General features: G+C 45.0%; 1 protein-coding gene across 7 annotated transcripts in view; it reads left to right on the top strand.

The window, feature by feature from the left end:
- The window catches only part of DOCK9 (dedicator of cytokinesis 9), a 282,273-nt gene that overhangs the window by 237,995 nt on the left and 31,086 nt on the right, over positions 1–13,192 (top strand). For 4 of the 7 annotated variants that reach the window (XM_060080170.1, XM_060080172.1, XM_060080169.1 and 1 more), the window contains exons 39-46: positions 576–691; positions 6,503–6,640; positions 6,758–6,940; positions 8,752–8,865; positions 8,985–9,200; positions 10,684–10,741; positions 11,637–11,714; positions 12,955–13,061. In XM_060080170.1, coding sequence (XP_059936153.1) covers positions 576–691; positions 6,503–6,640; positions 6,758–6,940; positions 8,752–8,865; positions 8,985–9,200; positions 10,684–10,741; positions 11,637–11,714; positions 12,955–13,061 — 1,010 coding nt within the window. The remainder of the gene's footprint in view (positions 1–575; positions 692–6,502; positions 6,641–6,757; positions 6,941–8,751; positions 8,866–8,984; positions 9,201–10,683; positions 10,742–11,636; positions 11,715–12,954; positions 13,062–13,192) is intronic. The other 3 variants (XM_060080175.1, XM_060080174.1, XM_060080171.1) reach the window with 1 other exon arrangement.

Below are 13,192 nucleotides of genomic sequence, written 5' to 3'. Positions count from 1 at the left end.
TGACCAGCAGTCTGCCCCTCAGCTCATTTTCTTTCCCTGTGCTGTGTTGCAGCCTCTGTCTGTGTGGGAAGCTTCAGAAATGTCAGCCTCCTTCACTACCCCACCATCGTAACAGCTCAGTCAAGTGGCGCAATTGAGTGACTCTGGTCTATGTACCAGTCCTAGCTCCCCTGTTTACCAACTGTGTGACTTAAGACAAGTTGTTTAGCCTTTCTGGGCCTCCATTTCCTTATCTGCAAAAAGGGTTTAATAATGTACACACTTCATAGGGCTACTGAGGGATTAAATAAGGTGATACATGTAAAGTTCATAGAATTATGGCTGGCACATAGCAAGTGCACAATAAATGTTTGCTTCTATTACTTCCCTCCCAGAGCCGAAAACATCATAATCGAATGGAAACATTTTTAGTACCTCCTTTTACCCCACCCCCCCACCAAAAAAAAAAGGCAAACAGGGAGATAAGGCCCTGAAGGAAGCCTTCTGGAAATAATCAAAAGTTGACTGTGACTACACCGTCTGCCAGCCTTTCTTCTTCAGCCGCCGGCAGTAACCTTGTATTATGATTCATGCAGGCTATGGCCACTCGGACGCAGATGTTCTCCACCAGTCGTTACTTGAAGCCAATATTGCTACTGAGGTGTGCCTGACGGCTCTGGACACCCTCTCTCTGTTTACACTGGCATTTAAGGTTTGTATTGAACAGCTGTTCATGGTCAGAGCCTTACCTTTTAAATTCATTCTGCTTATTTAACTGAATCAGCAAGAACTTCCTATGTTGTGTTTTTACTGCAGCAACTGTTTTTGCCCCTGTAAGGAAACCATTAATCCTTAAATTCCCTTAATGAAACCGTTCCACTGTTAATGACTTGAATTCCCTGAAATATAATACAGCTTAACTGGTCAGGGTGTGCCACCTGCTTGCAAAAGGTGGACACAGTCTCAGGAGGCGGTTAACGCTTGGCCAGATGAAAGCGTTTGCCAGGGAAGGTGGCTTTGCTGAGCCTTCGAGAATGATAAATACAGGAACCTAATTGGGCATTTCTGCCTCTACTATCTTTAAACATATCCACGTGTGGTAGCAATTAAAATTAGATGTTTATACGTAGAGGAGCAGTACCTAAAAACATTCACCTTTTCAATTTTTTTTGGATCTGTTACTAAATTAAATGATAGAAACATTTCAAGTATAGAGAATAAAAAGTGATCTTGGTCTTATTTTTAGGTTTTAGCAAGTAACATTTAAGTAGGTAAAGATGGTCTCTTCAGCCATCTTCTTGTTTTTAGGAACCTAACCCTTCCTGTTCTCACTCAATAACTACTTCCATTTCCAGAGAAGCTGAATGTGTTAATATGCTCTGTTTATGGAATCAGTATGTTTACTTGCAAGGGTATTTGGGAAACATATCCAAAGTCAATCTGTGCTTTACTCATCTCTTCTCATGAAGCACATTTCTTTTTTTTTTTTTTTTTTTTTTGCGGTACGCGGGCCTCTCACTGTTGTGGCCTCTCCCGTTGTGGAGCACAGGCTCCGGACGCGCAGGCTCAGTGGCCATGGCTCACGGGCCCAGCTGCTCCGCGGCACATGGGATCTTCCCGGACCAGGGCACGAACCCGCGTCCCCTGCATCGGCAGGCGGACTCTCAACCACTGTGCCACCAGGGAAGCCCCACATTTCTTTATTAGAGTAAAAATAGTTACCTGATGTCATGCTGCTTTATTATAATTTACCTTTGTTCTTAGCAGCCATGCTACTCATGTCCCCAGGAAATGTCATAACTGGGAACCCAGTCGAGAGCGGAGGGCATACAGATCCTTAGGATGAGTATGGGGACAGCAGTGTCTTTTTACGTGGAGCCTTAGTCTAGTGGCCTTCAGTCATGGTCCCCAGGCTGGCAGCAGATGCAGGCCCTGAAGCTTGTTAGAAATGCAGGTTCTCGGGCCCTGGCTGACTGAATCAAACTCTGGGAGTGACATGTGCACAGACAGTATGGCCTGAGAACCACTGCTCCACCAGAACCATGTTTCGAACCTCTTTCTGTTTTCTTTTGGAGATTTTGAAGTAAATAGGCAGTGAAATTTGTAATGTGAGCATTTGCCCTGGACTATATCAGTGCTAACTGTGCACCCGTAAGTTCAAAACAGTAGTTGGGACACTTTCTTCCACTCTCTCCCTGGGCCTCAGCATATAAATGAGCAGGAAACCCCGGGGCTGCACAGCAGGTGTGGTCTGGCACCACGGGCAGGTGGGGGCACACGTGGCACAGGTGTGGCCTGGCAGCACTGTGAGGCTAGTGGCAGTTCCCTTACTGCACAGCCTGCAGTTCATACCCAGCCGCCTTTAAATGGCTGGCTTCGTATTAAAGAAGAGTCTTTGTCAAGGTTCCCGGGTCTCCAGTGTCTGGCCACCAAATAGGTTCTGACTCGAGAGAAACAACATCTGATGGTCTCTGAATGAAGGCTGATTGTAAATTTGTTGGGTGAATGTCTTTGGGAAAATCACGTCATGTCTCCAGACCTAAGATTTCTCACTTGTGAGACTGAAAAAATAGGATCTGCCTCCCGGGGCTGTTGTAGCTTAAAGTGAGATGACCCTTAGGATGGACGAGCACCCTGCTGCCACAGACCAGGCTCCGGGACACTTGGGAGCAGCCGTGTGTACAGAAACACCATGGGCTTCAAACCCCAGCTCCACCATTAGCCAGATGTTAAGCTTAGGGTGGGTCTGCTTGACATCTCTAAGCCCTGATTTCCTTACTTAGAACATGGCAATTATTCCTACTGTATAATGAATTGATAGGAAGTATCCAAAAACATCTATCCTGTGTCTGGCACACAGTAGGAGCTCAAATGTTGACTCTAGTTTAGCAATAAGCGCTTTCCCTAGACTCACGCCTTCCTGATCCTATGGTAAAGGGTCTGATTCCTGAGACGCACAGGGAAGGTTGTGTTTTAGAGCTGAGGTGATCTCTATCAGAGTCTGTATGCCTGCGTGCAAAAATCTTTGATGTTTAAAGCTCAGCGCATACACACACACACACACACACAGACCCATTAAAAAATGGGAAGATGGGCAAATGTTATGGCATTAAAGGATGTCATGCCAAGCTGTAGGCTTACCTGGCCTATGTTCACAGGTCCAAGAGGCCCACTGGCACAGCAGCAGTGGGATCTTCCGTTGCAAGTATTTACTCAGCTGAGGCATCAATTGGAGCATATCGGGAAAATTAAATTATTACATTGAGTTAGCTGACATAATTGTTGGCAGAAAAATCTTCCTCCACAAATGTTGCCTCATCGTTGGTGAGCCTCTTAATTGACCACATCTAATAAGTTGCCAAAGGCAATCAAGAAATCATGTTCTTAATGAGAGGAAATGTTTGAAAAGATTTAAGCCCTGAACCCCAATTTATTATTATATTAGCTTCCTGCCGTTTATTGAGTGCCTTCTGTGTCTTCAGCGTCAGTCCTCACAACAGCCTGGCCCAGTAGATCTTCTTATCCCCCATTTTACAGATGAGGAGATTGAGGCTGAGACAGGTTAGGAAATTAGCCCAAGATCACTACACAATTGGCCTGTCAAGCCCTTTTTCTCCACTAAGTAAGTCGTGGGTGGGGGGGGAGGAAGGAGCTAAGCTGGGTGAATATCAAGGGAGTTGAATGATCTCTCACACAGAAAAAAGAAAATTACCAAGCACTTACCAGATGCTGGTACTGTGTGGGCACTTTCACAGATATTATTTAATACACAAAAGGTGTGTTTTGTAAACCAAGGTGATTACATGCAGAAAAACATGGTTCTTCTTTGGTTATTTTAACTTGTCTATTAATACAGTCCTAAACCAAATCTGGCCTTTAAATAGTTGATAATATTTTTAAGGTACTTACAAATTTAATCTGAAAATGTATTTTAAGTAATTCTCTGTAGTGCCTTCTCTTGATCTGAGGTGCATAGTGAGAACCAGCAAGTACATGATGAGAAGGATCGCTGTGAATGACCAGGGTGGGGAGCACGTGGATGATGGGGGTCAGCTAGGGAGCCTGGGGTCCAGTTTACACAACCATGAGCCTGGGGTTTAGGTCATCTTGGTGATTGGTGAGCCTCTGCGACAGAGAGAGTGCTACTCTAAGCTAGATTTTGTAAGTTATTCTATAAATCAGTGTCTAAATAAAAATCAAGCCATATCCCTAGGAAGGATGTAGCTGTCTTAAATAACATGGTTCCAGATATCTCATTTTGGCACCTGAGGTTTAAGTTCATTTTTCTCCTGTTCCTGGCTCTTTAGAAATTACTGATAATGTGTATTCATTCTCTGAAAGCCCCATTTCCCTTAGGAGGCTGGTAACGACAGTCAAGCTTGAATCCACGTCAGACAATTCCTGAGAATTATTTATAACCTATTCTCCACCTTATTGCTAGAAATAAGTCATGCCTTTCACATTATTCTAACGTCTCATTTAATTTCATTTTAATCAATGAAATTCTCCCATCCTCAGTAAAAGTCTATAGGGAGACAGAGGTAGAAATGAGATACCCCGTTGGTATCCGTGGTTATTTATGAGTGGAAAAGTGAAGGTGATTTTTGTTTTGCTTTTCTCCCTGCTCTGAGCCTTTCTGAATTTTCAACGTTTTTAATGAGAAAGAGAGAGAGGAAGAAAATTGATTGGAAAATAAGGAAGGCAGCTGGTAAACTGGGGTGTGTTCAGGACGAAAGGTCCCTTACCCCTTTAATGAGGGGTTGTTTATATCTTTGTGTGTGTTTTTACTCCATTCTTCAAGCAAGTTTTGTGACCAGAACCCAAAGAAGACTAAATCCTGAAAATGGGAAGCAAAAACCTTGACCAGAGAGAGTGAAAGGAAGGCAAATTTACCTCCAGTGGTAACGACTTGGAGACAGGCCAATTCAGACAGCAAGGCCAGAGGTCTTAGCGATTCTTGTATGAACCCTCTCTCCTGGATATCTCCAGCAAAGAGGGCTGAGAAAATAAAAGCTCACATCCAGGTTCATGCAAACCTTAATCCAGCCATAATTAGGAAGGACTGTGACTCCTGAGAAAAGAACTCAGAAACAGTAAACACTAAGCAGTTCCCCAAACACTGGAAACAACCTCTTTTTTTTTTCGGTTGGTGAACAGCTGCTCATGGTTGAGAATTACATCATATTCAGTTAATTAAGTCACATTTTCTGCTCATTAAATTGCTTCTCTTTCACATGATGGAATTCAATACTTCAGTGTTTCATGATATAAAGGTCACTGTGGATTCCAGGTGTCCTACCAGGTGTAAATACACCCGTGAATTACTGGACCTAAAAAAACAAAACTTATTCCTTGAGTAAAACTTTTTCTCCAACAATAAGATGAGGTAAATCTTGAAACTATTACTCCAGCCGTAATTTGCTGTGTAACCGAACTATTTGGACATAAGTTATCTCTGTTCCTTTGGCTAAACTCTAAGGTTGGTTTGAGGTACTGACCTCTGGACATTTTTTTTCAATGACAGCCATTTTTGCCTACTTGTGCAAAATGCACACATTCTCCCAAACACACCTTTGTCCTGGCAGGGCTGTCTGTATTTGAAGATGCAGCTCTCCAGTGTCAAGCACATGTGGCTGCATGCTGGCCTCTAGTTGGGCGACACCTCAGTCCACTGTGCATGTGCAGCAATCACTGGGAGTTTTAGCCAACCAGGCTTTCACGGTGTTAAATCAGTGTGAATTTGCTGCTGGTGGGAGAAAACCTTGAAGAACGAGGAGAATTAATTAATGGTGGCCTGCTTGCCACTTAACTGAGCTAGATCAGAGGGGGCGTCAGACAATCCCTATACTTAACCTCAAGTCTTCCCAGTAGCTACGCAAGCTTAGTTTTAGGGTCGCTGTTTCACAGATGAGAATGGCCAGGCTCGGTTTACCTGTGCAAATCCGTGCACGTGAGAAATGGTGCCTGACCGAAGCCTGTGCGTTTTCCCCCTTACCAGACTGCCTGGTGATTCATGGCTTCACAGAGTGCCTGAGAGCCTGCGGCGGGGGAGAAAACCTAGCCCTCACTGGTAGAAGACCTGTTCCATACACCTCACTTCAGTTATTTTTTCCAGCCCATTAATTAGCTGATACCTGTAATGGCACTTCTTTGTTGGAATTAAGGTGTCGCAAACATTACCTCCGTATTAGTGGCTGGTGGTAGTAAAAATAAGTACATAAATAGAAGCCCAATCAATACTGAGGCACAGTGGTCCTTTAAGCCGTAGTACAGTTTGCTGGGAAGTTTTAAATTAGTCTCTCCCTTAGTAGAAAAAGTAAATTCTCCAAAGCATAAATTTATTGATGTTTGTTTGTACTACAAGAGACTTCTGTGCTTTCCTAGAGGATTCGTGGGAAGTTTGTTTAAATTATAAGTTGTCTTAGTACCTGAAAAATGTAACCTTTGAGGCTGAAAGTTGTATGAAACCGATTAGCACTGTCTGGTGTGTCTCACTGACCACGCTGTCCTTGTGTGTTTTAAGAACCAGCTCCTGGCTGACCACGGACATAATCCCCTCATGAAAAAGGTTTTTGACGTCTACCTGTGTTTTCTTCAAAAACATCAGTCTGAAACGGCTTTAAAAAATGTCTTCACTGCCTTAAGGTCATTAATCTACAAGGTACGTTGTTTCACCAGGGAAGGTCATTCTTGATTCTCACCCACTCTCCTGTGTCTACCTGGAGCCAAACGGAGCACTAACCTCTCCGGGTTCATTTGCTTCCTCACGTCCATGTAGTTTCCCTCAACGTTCTATGAGCGGAGAGCAGACATGTGCGCAGCCCTGTGCTATGAGGTCCTGAAATGCTGCAACTCCAAGCTGAGCTCCATCAGGACTGAGGCCTCCCAGCTGCTGTACTTCCTGATGAGGAACAACTTCGACTACACTGGCAAGAAGTCCTTTGTCCGGACGCACCTGCAGGTGCGTGTGCTTTAGCTTTCCAGGTCAAGTGTGCTGTGTGGGGTTACGTTTGAGCAGGAAAACTTTGACTGTCACATCTACCAAGTTACCTCGGTGTAAGGATTGAACAGTCTGGCCTCTAGATGGAAAGTTCAAAAGTCACATTTACTGGTTTTATTTACTTCATCCTCCACACTGTAAGATTTGGGCCCAGGATGTGTTTCTATTGGTAAATTGACGTTTAAATGTCGAATCAATGTTCGACTGACCGAAATTCTACTGAGTAAAGATTTATAGAACCTGTGAGAGGATACCTCGTAGTAAACATCTTAGGTAAGACACAGAAAGCCCAAAGTGACTCTTTTCTGTCTTCCTTCTGTTGACGCACCTGCCATCCCTCCAGATTTAGTGTCCCAAATTCTCTGTTCTGTGAACCAGGCCAGATACTGAAGATTCTTATATATTTTTTTAGACTTTCTTTTTTTTTTTTTTTTTGCTGTACGCGGGCCTCTCACTGCTGTGGCCTCTCCCGTTGCGGAGCACAGGCTCCGGACACACAGGCTCCGCGGCCATGGCTCGCGGGTCCAGCCGCTCCGCGGCATGTGGGATCTTCCGGGACCGGGGCACGAACCCGTGTCCCCTGCATTGGCAGGCGGACTCTCAACCACTGCACCACCAGGGAAGCCCCTAGACTTTCTTTTTCTACAAACACATATAGGAGCGCCTCCTCCGTCTCTGTACTTACTCTTTTTTTAAAAAACAAATGTTTATTGCTTGCAAACTGTGTGCTGGGATTCATGGATACAACCATGAACAAAACAGGACCTCTCCTGGCCCTCACAGAGTGTCATCTAGTGGAGGACAGACAGACACTGAGGCCCTTGTGCCGTGTGCCCGGTCCCCTAACAGAAGAACTCGAGTGGCCCAGGGAGGGGACCAGGGCACTTCCCATGGGATGTGAAGCATGAAGAGGGGTTCGGGGGTGAGCATGTTCCAGGCCACGCATGCACCATGGGAAAGGGACCATCCACGGGGCCAGAGAAGGTCCTTACAGTGGAGGTGAGAGTATGGGTGAGAACAAGTTGAGATGGCAACATTGCACATTTGGAAGGATCGCCTGGACTCCAGGCTGAGAATGGATCAGGGAGTCAAGGCCTTAGATCAGGAGGCCGTGGGGAAACCATGGTTAAATTTAGGCCAGAGAGGATGGTGTCCTGGGTCAGGCCTGGTGAGGTTAGAAGGGAGAGGAGATTGAGTTGACAATACTTAGTGATTGATTATACCGGGGTATGGTGACGGTAAAGGATGAGAAGGGGGAATGGGGGGAGGGGGATGGTCCACGGGTTAGCTGAGTAACTGGGTAAAGGCAGTGCTATTTATAGACCCCCAAAAAGACAGATTCCCCCACTGCATAGTTCATATGTACATGTTTTAATAATAAATGCAAAGGACAGTCCACTTACTGAATATTCAGTACATATAAATTCAAGCCAAACACCAAAGAGGTAAATAATAAGGTCTTCCTTTTTATTAGAGAAAGTGATAGGTAAGTAACCATCCAAGTGGTATGGGCTCATCTGATTCTCATTCCTCTACACTCTCCTGATTAGCATTTTGATGTGCAACTGAGATGGATGGGTAGCAAGATCACCTTCTGGAATAATTCTTGGAAGGGGGAAGATGACTCAGACATTGTCTCCCACACTGGAGCGATCCTTGCTCGCAGCATCCCCGTCGCCCCATCCCCGTGCACATCCTAACCAAAGCCAGGAGCTGAGCCTGGGGCGTCACTTGAGGGTGAATTGATTTGCTCACGTTTGTGTGTTCCTTAGGTCATTATTTCCGTCAGCCAACTGATAGCAGACGTTGTTGGCATTGGGGGAACCAGATTCCAACAGTCCTTGTCTATCATCAACAACTGTGCCAACAGTGACAGGCTCATCAAGGTGGGTGGCCCAGTCTCGTTTTATGTTTTACCCCCAAAGCTCCGCCTCATCATCTGATATGTATGCACATGGACAGAATGCAGCTGAAAGCCCCGTGTCCCCCTCCACCCTTGTTGCAGCACACCACCTTCTCCTCGGACGTGAAGGACCTGACCAAAAGGATCCGCACAGTTCTGATGGCCACGGCCCAGATGAAGGAGCACGAGAATGACCCCGAGATGCTGGTGGACCTCCAGTACAGCCTGGCCAAGTCCTACGCCAGCACCCCCGAGCTCCGGAAGACGTGGCTGGACAGCATGGCCCGGATCCATGTCAAAAACGGGGACCTGTCCGAGGTAGCCCCGCAAGCCTGTCAATCCGGGCTTTTGAGAAAACAAATTGTGTCCCATTCACTGAAGGAAGCCAATTATGAGAAAAATTTCCCAGTAATTCAAAGAAACCGGTTAAAAATATGTGATACTTTAAACAGTGTTGGGCTCGGGGTTCCTTCATGGTCACCTAAGCATTTTAACAATTTACAACGTTCTAAGGGGATGTCTCCATCACAAAAGGGCATTGTTTGAAGGCTCTTAGAAAACATCCGTGCTCACACAGTTGCCTGCTAGTTAAGTGCACTCAGTTTCTGCATCAAAACTCCTCTCTAGATCTAGAATTCAGCTATTTTATGATAAAATTAGATTTCCTTGTATGGAAGTCATGACAGGGCGTTGCTTTTTCCTGTTTGAGGTGGTCCGTTTCCGTCTGTAGTCGTGGCAGGTGTCAGGGCTCTCCCTCATGGACAGAGCTGCACAGTTCAATAAGCGACAGCATGGCGGGGGCAGAGGGGGAGTGTGGGCTCCAAGGCAGACTGGATCCCGGATCCAACGCTGACTAACTCGGTGACATTGAGCCAGTTCTTAACCCCTCTGTGTCTCTATGACATCATTTGTAAAATGGGGGAAATTAAGGAAAACAGTAGGCTGTAAGGCGGGTTGTATTCATTGTTCCCATGAAAACTCTGCTCAGGGTTCATGCCTGAGGCGTTTAGGTATGATTAACAGTACTACCAAAGAAGTGTGCTTTTACTTTTAAACCTCTCTAACTGCTTAAATTAGTAAAATTGTGTTCTGTATCTGAAAATTTTATGTAACTATTTTTACCTATTGATTATTCAAAGAGTCCATTCTGTTTGACCATAAGTTTAATCTAAAATATACATTAGCCATAATAAAAATGAATTACATGCTGTTAGTAGTAGTAATTTTTTTATCATTCTGACAAGACCCAGGGCTCAGGCATTGGAACCTTATGGTAGGTTCATTTCCAACAGCTATCTTTAATGTTTTGTAAACCATGGCAACTTGGTGAAAAGAATTTATTTTTATTTTTTCTTTTGTTTTAAGGTGTTTATAATGTTATCCATTTAACATAAAATAATATTTTCATTTAGAATTTTTGGAAAAAGTTATCACTTCATCTCTGAATCTAAGAATGCACATGCCTTTTCTTCAAATGATCCTCTTTTCCCTTTAAGAGAAATAATGCTGAAATTTTATAGTAAGAAAAAATGCTTTTTAAAAATCTTTTACATTTAAATTTAATAATTTTAAATAGAAATAGGTCTTAGCAAATTTACTGCCATTTGTCTCAATTCAAAGTTTAAAATTTTCCATTTATTTGAATTGTTCTACTTTTTTCAAAAGGTAAGATGTCGGCCATTAGAAACACTAGTTGATGCCTTGAGATCTAATATAAGTACATATAGTCATTAGATTTCTGTTTGTGAGCATTGTGCCATTCTTTATAATTGGTGATTCTGAAACGTGTCTTTTGTTTTAGGCAGCAATGTGCTATGTCCATGTCACAGCCCTGGTGGCAGAATATCTCACACGGAAAGGTAAGAAACGATTCCTGGGTTTGTGAAATAAATAAAAAATTGCACAAAGCAGCAAAGACAAATGAGAGCCATTAAGAAAGATTTGCACGTGGGGGATTTCTGTGTGTGTGTGTGTGTGTGTGTGTATGTGTACACTCTATTCATTGTTTTATTCACTGGCGTGACATTTGCTTGATGTGTGGTAGGCACCGCAGAAATGCAAAACAAAAGTAGGTGGCATTTTGTCATATAACCTCTTACTGATAACTCCATATTGCAAAAACTAGTTAATGAGCTTGGCATCTGGGAGTCCCTGACCAGCCAGTCTCCAGCTGAAAAGATTTTATTTGCCCTTAAGATAGTTCCCACCAGAACTGTTTATCAATCAAAAGGCAACTGTAACAGGAGGTGATCAGACAGTATTTTCTGGAGCACAGCCCGGTCGGCTTTGCTGTGTGCAAAGGCAGCTTGCAGGCTGGAAACCTTGCCACCCCATGGAAGGAACTGGCAGGAGTGAGTGCCACCCACCTGTGTGCTCAGTGCTTGTTCCCATGTTAGCAGGCTGCAAGTTCCGTCACGGCTCCTCTGGTTAAACACCAGTCGCTCGTTTCCACTTCAAATTTGAGAACACGGGGCTTTTAGAAAGGCCGGTTGTGTGCACGTGTGTGCTGGAGCACGGCTGCACCAGATCTGGCTGATTCCTTCACAATGTGAGGAAACCACAGATGGCCAGGTCAGGGAATTTCTATCTTTCTGGTACAGCTGGCTCTTTGGAGTGGAATTTAAGGGCATCTAGGCTTGTCATACATCAGAGCTGGAAGGAGAAAGAAACCAGGGAGGGGCTCCGTATTCTCTTACTGCCAGCACGATGTCCTGTTGAGACCTGCTGTCGGGTAACACATCTCCTCACGTTTAGAAGCAGACGTAGCCCTCCAGCTGGAGCCGTCCCTCCTCCCCTCCAGCCACAGCACCTGCCAGAGGAGGCGCCGGGGAGGTGAGCTGAGAGCGGGCCGGCCGCCCCGTCCCTGTGACACTCGGACGTGGGGGGTTTCTCTTTCAACTCTGCTGGGATGGACTTGGCTCTCCTTCCCTCCCTTCTTTTCCTGGCCTCTCTGGTTTGGTGGCAGCCAAGGAGAAGAAAGCACTTTGGCCACCATTGTCGTCGTTCCACCAGAGCTGAGTTGTATTTTTAAATCTACTCTGTAGCCAAAAACATGGATGGTTGGATTTTATAATTTTGCTTTTTGTACACTCATGTATCCTCAAGCTCCCAGGTTAGTGCTTTGCATAGGGGAATCTTTGTCTCCACGGAACAAAAGCAAGGCGAAAGCTGGACGTTGGCAGAGATGCTAGACAACCCATGAAGGGGCTGGAAACCTTGACCATGTGCAGCAGAAACATCTCTGGCTTTAGGGTCCACTCTTTCAAGACTTGAATTCAAACTGCTCTGTGTTCCTTTTTTTCCTGAAACATGGGAGGTCTCAGTTCAGGTTTTGACTTTTGTTTTACTGTAAGCAGCAATCTCAGTAGAGTAGGAAGACATTTCAAGTCCTCCTTCACTTGATCGTTTTTGCCCAGCTGACATTGTCCAAGTGACATGAAACTTTCCCCAGTGACTCCATGGGAGGAAAGACCTCTCCTTACCACTCAGGCTGCTGACGTGGAACCAACCAGGGCAGCCCCTCAGCTCACGGCTGCGGCCATCGAGTCACATCTTGGTAGACTGCTTCCTGCAGGAGAAGGGCGAGTTCTAATCTGAGTTCTGGCTTACTCCAGCCAGAGGGGGTGAGATGACAGCTGGAAGGAAACAGAGTTGTTTTTGAGTCTGTATTTCTCTGATTGGCTTTGGCTTCTTTATTTTTCTTGGTATCTGAGCATGGGTCATTCTACCAAATCAAACTATTGTTGTGATTACTTTGCTATTAATTTGATTCAATACCTATTTCAGTTTATTTAAGGATTACATACATTTTAATAAAGGTGGGTGAAAAATAAAAAGGGATGAGAAAAATAAAAAAAATTGAGGGCGGTGAGGGTTAAATATGAGGAAGTGAATGAAGGAAAGCACACAGTGGTGCCCAGGCTCCCCATATGGGAATGCTGGCCTGAGACGCAAGGGATTTCAGGATCGGTCCTCATGCAACCCAGAAACAAACAGGGCAGGAAGAACCCTCGCGGTTCATCCACTTTCAGGTTGATAGCTCCACCTGTCTCCCCTGCTCTCTCCATTCTAGGCATGTTTAGACAAGGATGCACAGCCTTCAGGGTGATCACCCCAAACATAGATGAGGAGGCCTCCATGATGGAAGACGTCGGCATGCAGGACGTCCACTTCAACGAGGTGAGCGCCGCAGCCCGCAAGGGCTCCGGTCACCCCAGTGTCTCGGGTGCTGCCGTTCACCCGCCCCTGCACCCAACTGGGATTTTCTGTCTGCAGTTGCTGTGTACACACTTCACTCTAAGATAATTCCC

The sequence above is a fragment of the Mesoplodon densirostris genome, chromosome 17 (assembly GCF_025265405.1).
Source record: "Mesoplodon densirostris isolate mMesDen1 chromosome 17, mMesDen1 primary haplotype, whole genome shotgun sequence".
Taxonomy (NCBI): domain Eukaryota; kingdom Metazoa; phylum Chordata; class Mammalia; order Artiodactyla; family Ziphiidae; genus Mesoplodon; species Mesoplodon densirostris.
This window is presented reverse-complemented; position numbering and strand designations above follow the sequence as displayed.